This window comes from Natator depressus, chromosome 1, assembly GCF_965152275.1.
Source record: "Natator depressus isolate rNatDep1 chromosome 1, rNatDep2.hap1, whole genome shotgun sequence".
In the NCBI taxonomy this organism is placed as follows: Eukaryota; Metazoa; Chordata; order Testudines; family Cheloniidae; genus Natator; species Natator depressus.
This window is the reverse complement of record NC_134234.1, coordinates 219,221,624-219,243,602: the sequence shown is the minus strand read 5'-3', so window position 1 is coordinate 219,243,602 and position 21,979 is coordinate 219,221,624. Positions and strand designations below refer to the sequence as shown.

Genomic DNA, 21,979 nt, shown 5'->3' with positions numbered 1-21,979 from the left:
CCTTCTGTAGATAATGATGAAAAAGTAGGAGGCTTACAGGGAGGGGGAGAGGATAGAGACTCTTTCTCTTCACATCACTCACCCTATCCCTTATCGGATGACAGCCAAGGAAATTCATGGCTAACTGGAAGAAATGCAGACAGAAAGATGGTTCTGTCATCCCATGAGAGAGGGAACAATGCCTTGGCCACAGACCAGAAAACAGAAGTGGCTACTAGGCAAAGTCCATCTGGTTCTATAAACCTCCTTCTGGAGGAGGAGAAAGGAGCAGATGATGGAAGAGCAGAAGGCAGCACTGAATCTCCAAGAGTGTGTGTCTTCCACATACCAAATGCTGCAAAAAAAACAGAGCAGGAGGAGTGGCAGCACGAGCAAATAGAATGGGGGGAGGAGCCAGAAGAGGAGGAGCAGTCGGAACAGAAACAGCCAGAGCTGGAACAGGAGGAGCCAGAATGGGAGAAGCTAGAGAAGGAAGCAAAACCAGTGCAGGAGGAGCCAGTATGGGACAGGGAAGATCAGAAGGAAAAGAGGTGGGATGAGCTGGAACAAGAGCCAGGGAGGGAAGAGGCGGAGCTCGAGGCTCCACCACCAGCACTCAATCCGGCATCACCTTCTCTCTCCAAGCAAAACTGGGACCTCTGTGATGAGGGGAAGAGCATTTCCTCGGCTGAGGGAACAGGGCTGGCCTCTCTGCCCCAGGAATCATTCTCCAAAGATCAGCATCCCGGTGAGGATGTACTATCCTGCATAGTACTGAAGGCCTGCATTGGAGGAGCAAGTGTAAGAGCTCAGCCACCTGCTGTGATAATGTCCAAAAGTCAGAACCCAGTGGGTGGGAGTTCCATGATGCACTCCCCCACTTGCCACATCTCTGAGCACTGTGGAGACATGGGAGTTTCTGACCCTTCCAGCTCCATTTCTTTCAATGGCCAAGATTGTGAAGAAACCTGTCAGGATAACAGAACCAGTAATGGTGAGGATGGCCATAGTGATGGAGATGGAAGGACAGTCCAGAGCTTTCATGATGATGGAGCCATATTTCTATTATGCAGAGAAGTAACCTCATCTGGTGCAGGGAAGCCAGACTCTTCCAGGACTCTGGACCCTTCTTCTGGTGCCAGGAACTTTGGCTCTTTTGGTCCCGCAGATCCTCATCCTGTTGCAGAAAACCCAGCGTTTCCCAGTCATTACGATTTCACTTCAGCCTCGCCATCAGAGCTCAACTCAGCAGCATCAGCAGCTAGCCCATCTCAGGAGGATGCTGATGAAAGATCCCATGTGAGCCCTGCGGGATGTACTGACCTCGACAAAGCACCAGTCTCTGTACAGGACACATCCAGCCAGACTTCTTATCTGCAGGAGGCAGCTTCTAGTGAAGGAGCATCAGTGTCCACCAGCCCAGAGGGTGTTCAGACTCCCCATGGGCTGCTTACACCTGAGAAGGGCCTTAATGAAGAGCCTAGTGCCCAACCTTGCATCTCCAAGGCTTTCAGAAGTCCCCCTCCAAGGCAGAGCTTGCCCAAGGACAGAGATGAAGTAGACTCTACCCCTGCAGCTCCAGCTACAATGCACCTGGAGTCATCCCAAGCACCAGACATGGCTCTCGGTCCTCCAAATTACCTGGAGAAAGTCCAGAGGCACCAAAAGCCCCCAACGAGAAGTTTTGTTTTTCAGGGAAAGGAAATGGAAGCAAACATGGTTCACACAGCACAACAAAACCCTTTACTCGATGAGTCACATTTGAGTTTAGAGGTGGAAGTTCCAGGAACAGGAAGTGTCCTTAAGGCTATACCGCAGCCCCCAGAAGAAGTGGTAGTCTTTGCCTTGGAGCAGCACACGCACCCTCCTCCTCCTGAGCCTGACTCCAGCTCACCCCTGACCCCTGTGCCTGATGCTGACCAGCTCAACCACCCACCTGCGCCCAACTCACCCCTGGCTCCTGTGCCTGATGCCACCCAGCTCGCCCACAGTCTGGCTCCTGCACCCAGCTCACCTTTGCCCCCTGCGCCTGACGCCAACCAGCTCACCCACCCTCCGGTACCTGCTCCTGGCTCACCCCTGACTCCTGCGCCTGACGCCGACCAGCTCACCCACCCTCCGGCTCCTGCGCCCGGCTCACCCCTGATTCCTGCGCCTGACGCCGACCAGCTCACCCACCCTCCGGCTCCTGCGCCCGGCTCACCCCTGACTCCTGCGCCTGACGCCGACCAGCTCACCCACCCTCCGGCTCCTGCGCCCGGCTCACCCCTGACTCCTGCGCCTGACGCCGACCAGCTCACCCACCCTCCGGCTCCTGCGCCCGGCTCACCCCTGACTCCTGCGCCTGACGCCGACCAGCTCACCAATCCTCCGGCTCCTGCGCCCGGCTCACCCCTGGTTCCTGTGCCTGACGCCGACCAGCTCACCTATCCTCCGGCTCCTGCGCCCGGCTCACCCCTGGCTCCTGTGCCTGACGCCGACCAGCTCACCTATCCTCCGGCTCCTGCGCCCGGCTCACCCCTGGCTCCTGTGCCTGATGCCGACCAGCTCACCTATCCTCCGGCTCCTGCGCCCGGCTCACCCCTGGCTCCTGTGCCTGATGCCGACCAGCTCACCTATCCTCCGGCTCCTGCGCCCGGCTCACCCCTGGCTCCTGTGCCTGACTCCAACCAGCTCGCCCACCCTCTGGTGCCTGCGCCCGGCTCACCCCTGGCTCCTGTGCCTGACTCCAACCAGCTCGCCCACCCTCTGGCGCCTGCACCCGGCTCACCCCTGGCTCCTGCACCTGATGCTGACCAGCTCACCTATCCTCTGGCTTCTGCGCCCAGCTCACCCCTGGCTCCTGTGCCTGACGCCGACCAGCTCGCCCACCCTCTGGCGCCTGCACCCGGCTCACCCCTGGCTCCTGCACCTGATGCTGATCAGCTCACCTATCCTCTGGCTTCTGCACCCAGCTCACCCCTGGCTCCTGTGCCTGACGCCGACCAGCTCGCCCACCCTCTGGCGCCTGCACCCAGCTCACCCCTGGCTCCTGCACCTGATGCTGACCAGCTTCTCCAGTCCCGATTCCTTGTGCCTGACTCCAACCAGCTTCCAGCCCCTGCACCTGATATTGACCAGCCTCTGCCTCATGTATCTAACTCCAACCCACCTCTAAACTGTGTACCAGACTTTAGTCAATTACAGGCCACTGCCCCCAATTCCAGCTGCCCTAGCCAGGCTCCAGCCTCTGTGCCTGATGCTGACAGCCTTGCTCATGCTCTGGTCCCTGCCCCTGCTGTGGAAGATGGAGAAGAGAACCCCCTCCTAATGCAGATGACCCATGGGGGAGTGTCTGGTGCCCAGTGGGATCCGGTCGTCTCACTTACACCGGATGTGGTGGACACCAGTGACTCAGGCATCACTTCATTGGCAGAGAGCTCAGATTTTCCCACTTTGGAGAATGAGGCACCCATGGGCCACTCTAACAGCAGCCCTGGAGCAATGGGTCAGCACCTGGCTACAAACTGTGGAAAGTCCACACCTGACTGCACCTCCAGGCCCTCCTTGGGAGGGTGGGGAACATCCACAGACTCTCAGAGTAGAAATTCAGCACAGCCACCCCCACTACTAGCTTTCTCCAACCCACTCCACTTCCTGCAGTTCAGCCCTCCATCGCCACCAACCATCACAACGCTGTACCGACAGGAGGCAGTCTTTGAGGACCAGGCACAGGCAGGCCCCACCAGCGTGGATACGAAGAACACAACAGCCCCTGCAATGATGATAGAGAAAGCAGAGGGTGCTAGGACATGCAAGCAAAGGATGGAAAGGCAGGGAGAACCGCTTCACCTTGCGGCCCAGGTAAAAGAGGAGGTGGCCAGACGTGTACCCTTGGAGAAGTCACCAAGTTGGCCAGATAAAAAAGTCATCAGGGTGGACATGAAGGAGCTGGGACTCAATTCAGGGAGTCAGGAGAACAGGATCAAACACAGAGCAAAAAGCAAAGACTGGCACCGGCAGGGCCTGAGGAAGATGTCAGTACTGCCAGACAACTTACAAGGTGAGACCCCTCTGCTCCTAAGATACCAAATCTCAGCATAAAGCAAAAGATGGAGGAGTAAGGGAGTGAAAATAGCTATAGCCAGAGAATAGCTAGAGACCCACTTCCAAAACTATCCACACACAACTTTGCCAAAGCCCCTCTATCCTGCCCTGCAGTCCCCTTGCTATTCCAGTCCTGGTCTCCCCTCATAGCTCTGCTAATGCCCCTCAGTCCTGCCCTGTGGAAATATACCCTCTTGTCACTAAAATTGAACTGAATTATTGGGGTTTCCAGAGATAAAAAGCTATTGCATCAAGCGAGGCTGTTTGCCTGCTTTGGACCGCTATCCCCATCACCGCTCTCCAGTCTGACCAATACCAATAATAGCTACCAACAGCACACCCAGCTCCCATTTCACTAAATTAGTCCCTCCTCAACTACTTGCCCAGCATCTCTTCTCACCCCCTTCCCAGCCTGCTCCTACAGCTTCCCTTCTCTCCTGCCTTGCCTGCCCACTGAACTCCCGGGGGTATGTCTACACAGCATTTTGGAGCAAGCTTCCCGGCGCCAGCCAACAGACTTGTGTTACCAGGGCTCACACTAGGGCTCTAAAAATAGGTGTATAGATAGCTCTGTGAAGTTGTGGCTTGGGCTGGAGCTTGGGCTCTGAAGCCCACCCTAAGCGGCAACTTTAAAGCTCTGTCTATGCAGCTATTTTTAGAGCATTAGCAGGAGCTAGCCTATGTCTGCTGAGCTGGGCTGGGAGGCTCGCTCCAAAATGCTGTGTAGCTGCACTCCGTCCTTATTCAGAGTTCTAGTCCTTTTCTCAGCCATGCAGTGGCCCCACTGGTATTAACCCTTTCACAGTAAGCCATTAGCCTATGAAGGGTAGAGGCCTCTGCTGCCACCGCAAGGCTGTTCCATGTCTGCAGATGAAGTGATAGCCAACTTTCAAGCAACAACAAAAAGTGCACACACTTAACGATTGACAGTGAGATAGCTATATGGCCAGTGAGATTTTTGGATCTCCTGGCCTGTTTGGTGCCACCTCTTTAGTGACCGACTTGAGAGCTGTTCAGTTTGATTCAGAAACCTTCAGGTCTCATTCTGACCCCATGCCTCCCTTGGAGAAATATTTCATAAGAACATAGAATTTCAGATACTGCATCAGAATGCAAATCTGTCAGATCCCAGTGTCCTGTCTTTGGTGGAAACCAATGACGAATTCTTTAGACAAAGGCATAAATCCCCCACAATGCACCTAGCCAATATTGTACTTAGTGTGTATGTGGGAGGATGAGATCTCTATGCCCTTTTATAAATACACATTGAGCTGGGTGAAATTAGTGACACTTTCGGCTTATTTTTGCTTCAACTCCTTTTACATTTTTTCACACTGCATAAGTATTGGCATTTTGGGATACTGGAAGTGTTTTTACATTGAAGCCACTTTGGTTCAAAATATTGCACTTATTTTATATTTATACATTTTTGGCCCCGAAGTGGAAGAAGTTAGTGATAACGGTGGTCCCATTCCCCGCCCCCCTGGGCTCTGTTCTCATGTCTGCCACCAGCTGGTTTTAATAATCCTTTGCTAGATATATAGTTCTTTCCTCAGATTTAGTTAGGCCTCTCCCAACACCCTCCATCAAAGGAGGTAAATATTTTCCCCATTCTACAAATGGAACCCTGTTTCAGAGAAAGAGAGAGAGGGACTTCCCAAAGTCACCAGTGACCTAGTGTCAGTATCAGAATCACAATGAACCCAGCTCTGACATCTAGTCCCATGCCTAATTCACTAGATCACAGTGCTCCCAACACATGTATAGGGTGATTTTCAGAGGTGTTGAGTACTTACAGCTATGAAGTCAATCGGAGCTTTGGGGTCTGAACATCTCCAAGAATAAGGCTCAGATTTTCAGAAATGACTTTGGGTGACTCAGGTGGTGGGTGCCCAACTTGAGGCACTTTAAAGGGGCCCCAATTTCTAGAAAATGCTGAGCGAGCCATCCACACCCTGAAAATCAGGCCCCTTTCAGGCATGTCAGATTGGGCACCAAAGTCATTGTCACTTTTGAAAACCCTGACCTCTTTCCATTTGGTGGCTTGGAAAGATGTGTGTATGAAAAACAAGAATTATTGTCTAAATGATAGGTATGAAGTGTTAAGTAAGTGCCAAGTATTGTTAAAGACCACGAAGCTGCAAAGCCCGAAAAGCACTGGTCCCAGTCCTAGACTGCTGCCTCTACATAGGGTTTAGGATGTGATATCCACATTGCATCATGTCCTTATAGTTGGCTACTTGGAATCTCTCTCTTGCGCGCGTGCACTTGCTGTCTCATTGGAAGAAAATGGGATAACCTCTCTTGTCCTTTCAGAGGAGGGAGCACACAAGGACCAGCCAACTAGCTCAGATACAGTCATACTTCGGTGAGTCTCCCATTGGCTTCTAATCCCTTCCACCTGAGGTACAGCGGCCCAGAACTTTCCAGTAACTCCTTAGGGGCCCAAGAAACAGACAACAGAGCAAATGTTCTCTGAGATAATGACCCCTGCCTAAGCTTCATCCCAGGCTGCCCATGCAATGGGATCCCCTTCCCCAAGGGGCAAGAGGGGAATTCATGTCCCTTTACTTCTGAATATCCATCATCCTGACAATGGTCCTTTGCAGTAGAAATAAGGAATGCAGACTTTGAACTTGATGGAGAGAGAAGTCCCAGCTGTTCCAGATTAATTATTGAGATCTGGATAAGCTACATCCAGTTCAGCAGGTCTTATTTTCTCCTGTCCTCTTGCTCCCCAAATCTTCTCCTCTCCCTGGACAGGGAGAAGAAATCTGCAGACACACTGGAGAATCTCAAGCGCCGACACTCCAAACTGATCAACTCCTGTAAGTACCTCCCATCTAATTGCTCTAGAAAACCCCAGTCATTATCCCCCCTGTGGAGCACTGGAAAGAGAGGGGATCTGCAGCCCCCTGCTACAGGAAATTAGGTGGGAGTATCAGTGAGAGCCATGTAACCATCAGCATGCAATGTGGTTAGAGATGTGGAGAGCTGTGCTGGTGATCAGTGCATTATAAACACTACAGGCTCTGACATGTCCATTTGTCTTAGACTGATTGTATTGAGACAGTAATGGAGTCCTCTCCACACAGGGAGTTCCGCAGTCACTGCTTTCGAATGAATCTGAATTTCTGGCCTCTCTCCACAGCAAGGTTACTCTATCAGGAATACAGCGACGTGGCTCTGAACAAGGCAATCCAGAGCCAGAAGAGAGCGGATTCTTTGGCTGAGGACTTCGAACCGAGCTCTCCAAGCTCCCTGAGGCTACGGAGGAAAGTGCTGTCTCCTCAGGACTCATATCTGCAACGTCTCTCGGTCTCGTCCACCGCGTCCCTCTGGCAGGACATCCCCATGATCCGAGGAAGCAGAATGCTGCTGAACATGTCCCGAGATGATCAGAAACTGCAGGAGGTAATGGATGGATGCTGTAGGCAGATGGATGGGGATTGGCCAGGTGGGACAGCATAGACTGATGGACAAATCAGAGAGCATGAATGCATGATACAGGAATGCAGATGGGTGAATAGGAAGAGAAATGATCAGCAATGTGTATCCAGGTTAAAGGGAAACTTGCTACCTGTGATTGAGTGAATTGAATCCAGCATAGTAAGGGAAAGGCATGCAAGGGTAAGGAATGGGGTCATGGAACCCAGCAGTAAATGTTATGAAAGCAAATTTGGAGGAATTAAGAAGCCTTGTGGAGAAAGGTACAATAGGAGGAAGCATTAGGGACATAAGCCTGGAAGGGACCTCCTGGGTCTAGTCCCCTGCTACTAAAATAGACCAAGTGTGGAAGAAGTTGGAGGACCCTAAAAGACTACATTAATCAAGGCCCAGACTAGAATTCCTCTGAAAAAGAATGCAAGGATCAAAAGTTGGTCATTGTGTGTAAAAGAGACTATGAGGGAACTGGAGGACACTGGGCAGGCAGATTCAGAGAAATGGGGTGGGAAGGACAAGGGGAATCAAGAGGAATTGAAAGGGGAAGCAGTGGGACAAGAGGATCCAGGGAAGGAGGAGAAAATGAGGACTTGGGGGAAATTTGAGGACCCTGATGGAGGAATAAAGAAAAGTCCAGGAAGGATGACTCTCTGGAGAAAGAATAGGACACAGGGCTGTTGTGATTATTTCTGTAAAAATAAAAGCAAAAAATAGACACTGCAATTTCAAGTCAAAGTTGATGAATAGCTTCAAATTGCACCACAGAAAGAATAGATATGGGGTTCTCAAACTGGGGGTCGTGACCTCTCAGAGGGGTCATGAGATTATTGCATGGAGGGTTGCCAGCTGTCAGCCTCCACCACCACACGACCAACCCCCGTTTCACCTCCAGCATTTATAATAGTGTTAAATATATTAAAAAAGTGTGTTTAAATTTATAGGGGGGGGTCACACTCAGAGGTTTGCTGTGTGAAAGGAGTCACCAATACAGAAGTCTGAGAACCACTGGAATAGACTGATGTCCCATCTATCTCTGCCAGCCTGCCTAGCCCCAGGCCTCTCACCATCATTAAAGCACCATCTCTTTATACTGCCTGGTTAGAGAGAGCTTGGCTTTTTTCCCATTAGGAATCAGCAACTACACACCACCTACACTGGAAGCCAGGAAGGTTACTGACCTTTGCCCCGTCATTGTCCTTCAGTGCCACCTCGTTTACATCCCTCACAGACATGCCCGCTACGCTGACACTGTGTCCCTTCCTCTACAGGCCAAGTTCGAGTTGATCATGTCAGAGGCCTCATACTTGCGCAGTTTAAATGTGGCAGTGGATCACTTCCAGCGCTCATCAGAACTCCAGGAACTCCTCAGCAATCAGGAGCGCCAGTGGCTTTTCTCCCGTCTGCAGGAAGTGCGTGATGTCAGTGCCAGGTGAGTCCTGGTCCTTCACTTCAGAGACCACCAGCATCTGAAGTGCTGATACAGCCCAATGATGGAAAACAAAGATCAGACCTGTCAATAGCCCTCTCACCCCTACTCCACATATCCATTCAATCCTGGGACACACATCCCTTCCTCAGAAGGGCATCTACCTTACCCTGGAACGAACCTCTTTCCTTCTTTGGGTGAGAGAGTGAGTCAGGTAGTTGTGTTCATTCAGTGTGGTGCATTTAGAAATTGTGGTGCAAAGAATCTAAAATGCCATCAACCAGACTACAGGCCCCACCAAACCTGGCCTGAACCAAAGGAGAATTACCAGGAAGGAGACTTCAGCCCAAATCTAGCACTACGCAGACATAACCCAGAACCCATCATCCACCTGACCCAATTTCAAAAACTAGAGCCACCATCTGGCAGATCCCAACCTGGCTAAATCCAGCACCAGCCGTAAGGCTGAACCAGAACCAGTGCCACCACATGCCAGACATTTTGGTTGATGTACATTCTGTATCTCAGAGCCTTTATTTCTCTCCTGTAAGGCTTGACTGATTGCATGTCCTTTGGTTCTCTGCCACTTTTTCCATTTCCACTACAGGGCTGGGTTGTTTTTGTTTTAAACTCTCAGATCCTTATGAATGTGCCTTAAGCAGCAGTAAACAGGACTTCACAGTAGCTGAAATCCCTTTTGACTTAATGATGATGTATTTGGGTATTCCTCAGCTCTCTTTCACACTGAAAACCAAACCACTACCACCACCCAACCTCTGCTGTCCCCCAAAAGTGGAGAGGAACCTTGTGATTAGTGTGTGGGCCTTACACATAGCACAGCAAGGGAAGGAGACTGGTGACTGACAGAGACAAAAAGACCTTTTCACTTTGCTTGTACTCTCCCAGTCTGTCTGTATCCATCTGCTGTCTCTTGTCTTATAGTCAGAGTTTTAGCTCCTTGAGGTAGGCACCATCTTTTTGTTCTGTGTTTGTACAACACTAAGCACCATGGGGTCCTGACCTATGACTGTGGTTCCTAGGTGCTATGGTAATGCAAATAATAAATAACACTAACCACAGCACATTAGTAACAGTGTTTCTCTCCTTTCATGGCGACATATGGGGCATTACAGTTTCCTCTTCGACCTGGAGGAAAAGTTTGAGGAGAACATGTTCACCTTCAACGTGTGTGATGTGGCTCTGAGACATGCTCCTGAATTCCGCAAGGTGTATCTGCCCTACGTGACAAATCAGACCTACCAGGACCAGATTTTCCAGAAGCTCCTGTAAGAACTCTGCTTTGTTCCCACCTCACCCTCTGCTCTCCTTGCTGCACCTCATAAGTGCCCTTTATCAGCCAGGATAGAGCGGAGCGGTTGCAGGCTGCCCCCAGGTAGTCATGCCCCGTCCACAAGCGTAGGTGTATGAGAGCAGTCGGAGGCTTCCTTCAGTGTTACAGAAACCATCCGTTGGGAGGGCAGGGCTGGGAAGTGCCAGGCTCCTCTGGTTTAACAGCCATGGGAAGGGAAAGACTAATCGGCATCTGATTCTACCAAGTATCAGAGCCCCTTGTTGGAGAAGGCAGAAACAAGTAATTGCAGGTTCATGCTACTGGAGGATTCAGTTCAACATGGCTGTGGAGGGTAGAGTGGAGCAGCTCATGCCCCCAGTGCCACAACATCCCCTGCAGGAGAGAACGAATCAGAGCTGTAGGTCACTTGGATACCGACCCTTTATGGGGAGGGACCCCAATGCGGAACGAGGCTGCCTCAGTAACAACTCTCCCCCTGCTATTTCCATACAAGAACCCAGTCCTCATGGGAGCTGCACACACACTGCCTCTCTTCTTCTCCTGGAGAAGGGCCACCCCTTGTACTCCCTCTCACTGCCACCTAATACTGAGGGAGGCTGTCTTGGTACTGATCCCTCCCTTCCGCCCACCAGGAGAGGCTCAATTCCAAACGGAGAGGGCCTCCAGGATGCTGCCTGTGCTCTAGGAAAAGGAGGGAGGAAGATCACACAGGCATTGCCTCTGCCTCTAGGGAAGGGCCCTAACCCATTGAGGGGGGAATTGGAATGTAGCTATTCCCTCTATAGGGAGGCGTCTCCCTGTTCCAAAGGGCTCTGTCTCACCAGGGAACAGCTTCTCTTGCCCACTGGAAAAGGGAGTGAACAAGGAAGTGGCAAAGTTTGCAGATGATACAAAATTATTCAAGATAGTTAAGTCCAAAGCTGACTGGGAAGAGTTACCCAGGGAGCTCACCAAACTGGGTGACTGGGCAACAAAATGGCAGATGATGTTCAACATTGACAAGTGCAAAGTAATTCACAATGGAAAATATTATCCCAGCTACACATATCTAATGATGGGTTCTAAATTAGCTGTTACCACTCAAGATCGATCTTTGAGTCACCATGGATAGCTCTCTGAAAACTTCAGCTCAGTGTGCAGCAGCAGTCAAAAAGCTAACAATGTTAGGAACTATTAAGAAAGGAATAGAAAACAAGACAATCTCATAATGCCACTATATAAATCTATGGTACACCCACACCTTCAATACTGAGTTCAGTTCTGGTTACCCCATCTCAAAAAGGATAGAGTGGATGTGAAAAAGGTTCAGAGAAGGGCAACAAAGATCATCAAGGGTATGGAACAGCTTCCATACTAGGAGAGACTAAAAAGATTAGGGCTGAGCAGCTTAGAAAAGAGAAGCATAAGGGGGATACAATACAAGTCTGTAAAATGAATGGTGTGAGGAAAAGTGAACAGAGAAGTGTTATTTACCCTTTCCCACAATATAACAACTAGGGATCAGCTGATGAAATTAATGGTCAACAAATTTAATACAAACAAGAGGAAGTACTTTTCCACACCACACACAGTTAACCTATGCAACTCATTGCCATGGCATATTGTGAGGGCCAAAAGAATAACTGGGTTAAAAAAAGAATTAGAAAAGTTCATGGAGGATAGGTCCATCAATGGGTATTAGCCAAGATGGTCAGGGATGTAACTCCATGCTTGGGGCAACTTAAACCTCTGACCACCAGAAGCCAGGAGGGGAAGACGGGGTGGATCATTCCAGCTGGCCTACTCTGTACACACACCCTACAGCTCTTGTATTGGCCACTGTCAGAGACAGGATAACAGGCCTGTTGGACCACTGGTCTGACCCAGCATGGCCATTCATCTGAGGAAGGAAATAGGTCGCTGTGATGCCACCTCAATACTACTTTCTAACTGCCACCCTGCTGAGAGACCCAGTTCCCAAAGGGCCAGCCTGCACACTACCTCTTCCCCAGCAGAAGGGTTCAACCCCATTGAGAGAGAGAGAGAGATTGTTTCTCTTGCAGGGAAAGAGCCAGTTCCAAGGTAATGAGGGCTCTGCTGCTTGGTTGAATCAGACTGTGATCCTGCCCCTCCACTTGTGGAGGGCACCACCACTTAGTTATTCTGTACAACTCCTAGATTTCTCTCTCTCTCCGGCAGGACTGAGAATGCAAGGTTCCAGCAAGTCCTGGAGAGACTGGAAAGCGCCACCGTGTGCCAGCGCCTCTCCCTCAAATCCTTCCTCATTCTCCCCTTCCAACGCATCACCCGACTCAAACTCCTCCTCCAGGTACCAGCGCTGTGGCCACAGGACCCGCAGTCCCCAGCACATACTCTTAACTCCTCCCTCACTGCACACTCAGACACAGGTCACTGCACAGGAATCCTGTCCAAGGCTAGACAGGGAAAGAAAGAGGAGCTGAGGGGAACAGGAGAGAAGTTTGCCTGTTCAATGGCCTGCAAAGTGTGGTTGTGATAATCTTTGGTAGTTTCTCTGACACCAACGCTGGCTAGGTTATAAATGCTTAGATGCTCCCCTTCTAGAGTTTAGGAGTTTTTAATGCACAGGCAAAGCTTTAAAAATACCTTGACCTGCACTTGGAAGCAAACAGAAGCCAATGTAGTATACAGAGTCCTAATATAGTGTGCTTAATGTGCCTTACTGTTGCACAAATAGAAGTACTGAACAAATAAGAACCATGTTGTTGTTCCTCAGCTGTTTTGTGCCATGACTAGTGTTCATTTCCCCCTATAGAAGTTATTGCATGTGATATTTGAGTCTAGTGGTACACTTGCAAAGATAGGAGATACATGCAGATTCCTGTGCTTGCTGGTTATCCTGATCCCCTCCTGTCTTGGCCCTCTGCCCATTTCTCCCTTGCTATTGCTCATCCTGTTGTTTCCCTACACCTGGCTCCCCCATATCCACATGCCCATCTCTTTTGTCCTTGGGGTCCATTTTCTCAGCCTCCGTTCTGAGACACTTTTTGCGGTTGTTCTGCAGAATATACTGAAGAGAACCCCGCCCGAGTCGGATGAAGAAGTGCAGGCCACACAGGCTTATGATGCACTGGAGAAGGTAAGGAGCACCAGACCATTCTCCACTAGCAGTGTGATTGCCAAGCTGCCAGTGCTGCTTTAGACAGTGAACCAAACAGCTGCAGGGACTCCCACAGCACGGGACTCCCTTCAGGGACAGACTGAAATGCTCACATGATCTTACTGCTCATGTGCTAATGCCACATGCTCTTGAAGTGTAAGCAGGGAGCCAAGGGCAAGAGCAGGGGCTGATGGGCACTGATAATGTCACACTACTTTCTTTAGTTTTCACTCTAGGCATTCTCTCCCATGTGCTGATTGGCTGTTCATTCCCTTCGTCTTTCATTTACCTCAATGTGTTTAAACAGAAATCTCCATCACAGTTCAGGGCAACTGCACCTGTATTTCCCCCTTGTGGCTCCAGCCAGGGCATCCTCTCTCAGGCTTTCAGCTCTCTCCCTCCTGACCACTTTTTGCCAGCACTGAGTTCTGCAAGTCAGAGTGCCTCAGCAGGCCTGCTTTGCTTTCTCTTCAGAGGCTATAAGCAGCCTAATTGCCTACAGTTACAAGCTACCACACAGCCCTTTCTAAACAAGCACATTTCTTAAGGTGAAAACATTACAGAGAAAACATTAAAAACACTAAAGGAACATACCCGCATGGTAAAAAGCTTACCAGAGATTCCCGCCCCCACCCAACTCCAACTGGGGCTGATCAGTCCTTCGAACCCCACCAAGGGGTTTTCCTGCGGTTACAAGTTAATAATAGCTGTTAAATTAATGGGGGAGCTTGTTCTGAATGATAAATCCTTCCTTTCTGCAGCTTGGAGCTTTGATCTTCCTATTCCAAGAATAGGTAATCAGCAGACAATGGGTTTCTCCTCACGGCAGAAGGTTGGGTCCAGTGTTGGGAATTTGCATTCACCTCCTCCCAAGTATTTCCTAGAAAACCCACTCAACTTTGTTTGTCCCAAAGGTTCCTTCTTGTCTGGCATAATGTTTAAAGCTTTGAAGCTTATAACACTTCTCAGGGTTTATGGGGGTCACATCTCCCCCCTAGAAAAGTTACATACAATTCTACAATAATCCATAAACTTTGCATCTTTAATGCAACGAATTCCAAAGCTGCATCATTCAATAAGGTTTTTCAAGGATATTGCAGGAAATTGCCATATCTGTTCCCGCGCCCCCATATCATGACACTAACATACCACTTGCACAATCATCAATCCGTAAGCTGTATCCCTTTCCCCTACCCTTTGTCTATTTAGACTGGAGCTCTCAGGGGCAGGACTGTCTACTACTTTGTGTTGGTACCGTGCCTGGCACAATGGGGTTCCATTCTTGGTTGGTCACTATGCACTACGGTAATAAATATGATAAAAAGGGCAATCATTTGAGTTCCTTGAGGAATCATGATGTCACACCCTTCATGGCAGGTATTCTCCACCCCTGCAACCACTCAGATCAGATTTTTGGACATGGTGTGCACTCCCTCCTATGCAATCCCACCCTTGCTCAAGTCTCATGGAATTGAGTCTCCCACAGCACAGCAGCTAGAGCATAGGAATTTGGGACCGTTGGGTGTGGGGAAGAATGTCACACACTGAATCCTGCACTTTGCAGCAAAGTGGGTCCTAGATTGTACTTGAGCTAGTCCTGCCCGTTGGAGTGTTGCTCCTTTCTTCTGTAAATCCACATTGCCATGCACTATTAGCAGCTGCTGGATTTCAACCACATTAGACAGCCCTATATTTAAGGCTAAAGAGCATCCTCCTCATGTGGGGATAGTGAACAGATTTAGTGGAGCAGGAGGTGGGTCAGGCCCACGCAAAGGTGAGGTCTGTGGTTAAATATTATCTAATAAACCCCCAGCTTCCTGAATGCTTGAGATACTGCCTGTAGTAAAAAAAAAAAAAAAAAGTACTTGTGGCACCTTAGAGACTAACCAATTTATTTGAGCATAAGCTTTCGTGAGCTACAGCTCACTGCATCCGATGAAGTGAGCTGTAGCTCACAAAAGCTTATGCTCAAATAAACTGGTTAGTCTCTAAGGTGCCACAAGTCCTCCTGTTCTTTTTGCGGATCCAGACTAACACGGCTGCTACTCTGAAACCTGCCTGTAGTAAGTATTGCTCCCAAATGACCAGTGACTTGACCCAGTTCCCAACAGGAAACAGTATTTTGATGCATCTACTGCTTCCCAGATATCCTGGTATTATTGTAGCATCTAGGAGCCCTTTGTGCCAGGTGCTGTACAAACACAGGGCAAATAGATAGACTAAGCTATTTGGGGCTGGAACTAAGCATAAGACAGGAGACAACAGATGGGAACACAAGGAAACAATCGTGGTCAGCATGATAGGCTGTGATCTTAATATACCAGCAGCCTAACCATTGCTGATTTTCTTGTAGGAAACACCAGCAAAGATGGAATTTGAAGGTGGATAATGAGTTACTTTTGCAAATGTTTACAGGAGCGCCACTAAAATGTTTACAGGAGTGCCTAAAGGTGTTTGTTCGAAAATTTCACAAGTGGACAATGGAGGCTGACAGCCAATCGGAGGCAGGAGTTGACCCTTTGATACTGAATGATAGGTAGTATCATGATGCTAGCTAGGGTGGGGAGAGGCTGTGAAAGGCTTTTAATGTAGAAGACAAGTAGCTTTGGTTGGATGTGATACAGAAGGGAGAGCCAGTACAGCGAGGCAAAGTGAGGGGTGTCATGGTCAAAGCAACAGGCTAGGAGAGTGTTCTTTGCAGCAACATTCTTAACGGCTCTGAGCAGGACAAGGCTGGATTTGTCAAAACCAGACACAAGGAGGTTGCAGTAATCGAGAAATGATGACAGCACTCCTCACTCAGAGCAGAGCTCAAAATCAGGGACTAAACCTCCACAGTGAATAAAACTAACCATTTGGCCAAGAAAACACAGCATCCTCTCTTTGGAAAATAAGGTTCTGGGAGAAAGAACCCTGAGGGTTGTGCCATCTACATCTACTCTATCCACTCCCGGTGGGCAACTCCCAACAACCTTTTCCTCCTTCCTCTCTGCAGCTCATAAAGGACTGCAACGAAAATGTCCAGCGCATGAAGAGCACCGAGGAGTTGATCTACCTAAGCCAAAAGATTGATTTTGAGTGCAAGGTGAGAACCTGCCCCACTCCCGATTTCTACTTCAGTCTTACCTACTACCCTGACCCAACACCACTAATCCATCACTGCACACTTAGTCCGTCTCCCACCGCACCATGTATTTTCCAATACGTGAGGAGCACTAGTGAACTAGTATAGAGCACACAGAAAATAGAGTTGCAGTACAAGGTGAGACGCTCCCCCTGGGTTGCTCAGTAACCTGACCCACTCTTGTATATCAGCCCAGCACCTCACTCCTGTACAAGAAGAGGAGCGAGAGCTGGTTCTGGTGTCATCCCTGGCATAATGCAGGGGAGTAAACAAGAGCTGAATCTACCCAATTCATCTACCTCATCCTGGAGTTGGAAGAAGCGGACTCAGGTCACAACTTGCCCACCTACAACAGGGGAGATGAGAGCAATCTCAAACCTTGTCTTTACCTGGAACCCTGTTTTAAGGCATAACTCCAGCCCTAATGCACCAACTTTCACGGGTATCTAATCATGGCATTCTTCCCTGTCTCTCAGATATTCCCACTGGTCTCACAGTCAAGGCGGCTGGTGAAGTGTGGTGAGCTGATGACGTTGGACAACAACACTCTGAGCCCCAAGTGGAAACTCAACACCCGCCCCATCTACCTGCACCTCTTCAATGACCGCCTGCTCCTGTCCAGGCCCAGGGAGTGAGTGTCCCAGACTGCACCTCTCACTGACCTCTAATCTCAGGTCCAGAAAGGGGTGGGGATGTTAGTGAGGCAGTGTCCCTTCCCCCATCAGATTCCAGCCAGCAGATGGCAACTTTTGTCAGCTAGACTGCTCAGTTTAGCAGTCTCACATCTCATGAACAGCCTGCAAGCTTCATCATGCAGCACCTTCACTTCCAAACTCTTAATTACAGCATTCTTATGTAGTTCTACATACCTTCCTCCCCTTTGCACCTCCCCCCTCCCCTGCACCTTTATGCTTCACAGCATAACTTAATTCAGTCTAGTTTTGTTCAAGGCTAACTCATTTCTCCCCCAACCTGTTTTAGCTTAAGGACTGTATGGATGACCAGAGAACCAGTGGGAATATGGCATGACAAGAACCTGAAATCTGAGTAGTTGAGGAAGGGATTCTTTAGTCCAGACTCTTTCTTTTAAGTTGTAAAATATTTAACCAGCTTCTGACGAACACTTGTGAGAAAAATGGCCTGTGAAAGATTCAAACAATCCTGCCCCTTCCATTGAGGGCTAAGAAAAATCCTGTTCCAATTCTCTGGTCTTCCAAGAAGACCTCTAGCAAAAGCAGAGAAGATGAGACTTTATAGGTTTAAGGTGGAACCCCCCTTCCCCACACACACACCCCTTTTAAGCCTTCTTGACCTATCAAAGCAGCAAGAAAGGGCCCAAACCCCAATGTTTTATCCTGTGTACGTCACTTTTAAAGCTAACACACAGTTTTTCTAATTCCCCCTCTTTCCCTTTAGGGGTGGGCGCTTTGTCGTGTTTGATCATGCTGCATTTTCAGATGTACGTGGGGAGAAGTGTGAGGTGAAGCTGCACGGGACAAACAAAAATGTTTTCCGCCTTTTTCTCCTTAAGAACAACCAGGGGAAAAGAGTGGAATTCCTCTTTCGCACAGAGACACAGTAAGAACCAGAGATTGTTCCCACTGAATCCTAATGCCAATTATACATATGGTTGCAGCTGCCAAAACCCTGTACCTCTCTCAGCTGCCTAAATGCCCAACATCCCCTGCTGCTTCTGAGACCCAGAGGACACTCTCTTACAAGGAAGTTGCAAGCCTCCCACCACGCTTTCCAATTATCCCAGTGCACGGTCATATTGACCCCTTAATCCCATCCACTGAGCCATCTTTCTCCATACTGTCCTGTACCCTTGTCCTGTTCCATACCCTCTTCTCAGTTACCCCATTGAACAACTACCCAGGCAGATATCTCAAGCTCCTAACACCGTGTCTGGGATATCAACCCCCACAATGTGGGAAATCATTTTTTCAACCCCTTTCTCTTCCCTCCTTCATTTAGCCTCAGATTCTCACTAATCCTTCACTTCCCCTATTTAGCTTCTTCTTTCACTTCCCCAAGAGGTGGTGGCAGGCACTTCTTTTCTCCAGTCCACCCCTACACAAACACACACCACCCACCCCCACCCCCACCCTCCTGGCTGCTCCATCCTTGTCTCTCCAGCATCTGTATTTTGGTGTTTTCCAGCAGTGAGAAGCTGCGGTGGATCTCCGCTCTGGCGCCACCACGAGGAGAACCAGATCTCTTAGAAAGCCCTGGTGAGACTGCTCAGGCGCTACAGGGCTGGGTGGGAAGACTTGCTTAAGGGGCAGAGTGGTGTCCCAGTGAGGAGGAAGATACAAGGGTAACACGGACGCAGGAGTGAATCTGAAGAGGAACATTCACCCTCCCCTTTACTTATTTTACAAATGTCAGACTTGACTCTTATTTTTTTCCCCTCATCTCCAGATGATGCCCCTCAGTCTCTACCTTACCCATCCCCTCCACAGCCTCAGACACTCATCACAGGTGTCACCCCTGACATGGGCGCTCTTCCACCTCCCCACTTTTCAGATGCTGGGCCTCATCCTAAATTGGTCTCCCTCACCCCTCAGGTGTTGTGCCCAACCCTCACGTTCTTCCTCCCTTGGGAAGAATGCAGTACCCAACACTTGCAATCCCTCTCACTCCTCCAGCCTGCTCACGCTCTCCATCCCTCTCTCTCTCTCAGACTCACCTCAGGTTCAGTGCATACGGACGTACAAAGCTCGGGAGAATGACGAGCTGGCTCTGGAGAAAGCAGATATCATCATGGTCATGCAGAACAGCAACGACGGTGAGTGGAAGAAGCCGTGATCTTCTTGGAGAAGGGGGGTGAGAACTGAGTTGTATTAGGATGTCTCTTTGATTTCAGGGCCATTAGGCTATATAAAGGATGGAGAGAGAAGCTCTCTTCTCAGAAAGTATCTTGCCCCTGCCTATAGGACTGGGAGGAGATTCTCCCTTGCCTACCTATTATCTGGGGGTCTCAATTAGACCATTAAACAAATAGACCATGTGGCTTGAAGACAGCAAGGGGATCTCTTTTTGGCTGGTGTCTTGCTCTAGCTTGCTCAGTTGGGATGGGGCTTTTTTGAGGTGGGAAAGGGAAATCTCAGTCAGTTTGTCTCATGTTCTCTGTGTCCGCCTCCACCCCTGCAGGTTGGATGGAAGGAGTGAAACTCTCAGATGGAGAAAGAGGCTGGTTTCCCTCAGAGCATGTGGAAATGATCTCCAGCAAACATGCACGCCAGATGAACCTGAAGGAGGAACAGCGTGTGAAGAATGCCAAACAGCAGGTCTTCTGCAAGAAATAGGACTCTCCACTTCCTGTTGCACCCTGTACAGTCTTTCTGGTATGGAGAAACCTGACTTAAGAAACCCTCTCTACACCACATTCTGGAAGAAACAACTCTTCAGAAATAAAAAATGAGCACTTAGTACTGTCAGACAAAGTGCTGCTACTAAAGAAAGCAGGAATTCAGCCAGGAGTAAATATATTCACTTCTACTGCCTCTGTAGTCCTGGTGAGACCAAGGAAGAAAAGAAGCTGCATATATTGCTTGCTTTGTAGTAGTAGGGAGGGAACATCTGAGAGCAGAGGACTGGGACTCAGGACTCTTGGAAATCTATGCCTGATTTTGCCACTGACAAGATGTGTGACCTTGGGCAAGTCACTTCAGAACTCTGCCTCAGTTTCCCCATCTGTAAAACGGGAATAATACTTACCTACCTCACGGGATGTTGTGAGGCTAAATTCCTTCATATTTGTAAAGCGCTTTGAGTTCCTGAGAAGAAGGGCACTACAGACGTGTAAAGCACTCTGTAGTTAAGGTCGAGGAGAACTTTTCATTTCAACCTCTTCTTAGGGTTCTTTAAGTGGTTTTAATTTCCACATATTTTCCATTTAAGATAATATATAATGGACCAAATTTTCTGTTGATATAAGTGGGTACAATTCCATTGACTTCAAAGGAGTTCTGCACTTTTATACCAGCTGAGTTTAAACCAGAGTCTCAGCAAAAGATAAGTTTTAGACAGTATGAGAAAAATCCATCTGAGTTAGGTGAGCATGGGGAAAGAAATTTTTCCCTCTAAAATGTTTTTCAGACCTTTTGGCAAATTTTTTTTAAAACGATTGGTGATTTTTGGGCGTCCAACCTGAGATACCTTGAAGGAGCCTGATTTTCAGGAAGTTCTGGTCACCTGCCTTTGGAAAACAGTGTCCCATAATCTCTGGTAACTTTTGAAACTCTTGACCAAGGTTTTGTTTTACATGTTGGCATATGCTCTGTAATTAAATTTAGTTGTTCTTGAACGGCAGGAAAGTGGAACTGCACGGCGTATGCCTAATCTATTATAGCAGATGTGATGCAACATTTTGCACAATTATAAAACATGAGGAAATCTATAAACCATAGATATTTTTAAGCAAAACATGTAACTGCAGTTCGTTGTGGTTCCATTTCTGTGCAGTCATCGGGTTTTAAGTGAAGCTTATGTGCAGAATCTGTCCACTGTAGAACATTGCTTCAACTTTAAAATATTTTTCCTTCCGTATTAAACAAAGGAGGGTTTTTGCATGTAATTATGCTAAGACAACATTAAGGTTGAGAATTTAAACACACGAAAGTACGAAAGCAACACCTGTAGCCTTCTTGCTTCGAATGTATTTGAAGAATTATTGACCTTTGTATCTCTGGATCTTTGTAATATCCTTTTGATTTCCCATTTATATTGTATGTGGCATAGTTTGTTCCAGCCTATTTATGCCAGTCATTTGAGCTGGATTTTTTTTTTGGGACCTAATAAACTTATGCACTTCTCCAGTTAGGGTATACAAATTTACCTGTTCTGTTTCAGTTAGTCTATGTTTTCATAGGAACACAAGCTCTGTGCCTGTAACAGCTGCCAACATTTGAACACTCCCCTCACCCCCAAAAACTAAAACTATTTTTTTTCATATACGACTACCGTCCCACACCATTAGCTTTTTTCTCTGCATTGACATCTTTCGTCACTTCCACAGCAGCCATGACATCGAACACTATGTGGTGCGATTATACTCGGAAAGAGACGACTGCCCCTGTAACCTCCATACCACATGCATCATCTGTCACCAGTCATCTGTATACCAAGGTGACCTGGGAGGATGACCTCCTGAGAGAGGACACTTCGTATCCACCCCACTGAGGCTGAAGGACAGGATGGTTATGATGTCCTGCTAGCCATGCAAAAGACTGGTCTGCTGACTGCAGAGGGACTCCTTAGAGAGGCCTAAAACTGAGCCTGGGTCCACTTTTAACAGCTGAAAGCAGCACCCGGAAAGGGGGTAAAGGTGAGTCCTACCTTCAAACCAGAGGTAATGACAGACTAACAAAGGTAATCCTCAGCCACCCACCTGAACTTCTATCATAGTCCCAAATACAAGGTTCCAAACTTCATGCCTACATGGTACAGATGAAATCCTCTGGGACAAACTCATGATTGTCCCGC

General features: G+C 48.7%; 1 protein-coding gene across 1 annotated transcript; it reads left to right on the top strand.

The window, feature by feature from the left end:
• The first annotated feature begins 3,220 nt into the window (after positions 1–3,220).
• On the top strand, positions 3,221–20,316 carry LOC141985069 (rho guanine nucleotide exchange factor 5-like). The gene is made up of 14 exons (XM_074948812.1): positions 3,221–4,021; positions 6,382–6,433; positions 6,829–6,893; positions 7,217–7,479; positions 8,778–8,938; positions 10,069–10,221; positions 12,426–12,555; positions 13,270–13,344; positions 16,361–16,450; positions 16,966–17,120; positions 17,906–18,067; positions 18,653–18,723; positions 19,176–19,280; positions 19,646–20,316. The coding sequence occupies exons 1-14, from the start codon at positions 3,289–3,291 to the stop codon at positions 19,798–19,800; spliced, it is 2,370 nt and encodes a 789-aa protein (XP_074804913.1). The 5' UTR covers positions 3,221–3,288; the 3' UTR covers positions 19,801–20,316.
• The last annotated feature ends 1,663 nt before the right edge of the window (positions 20,317–21,979 follow it).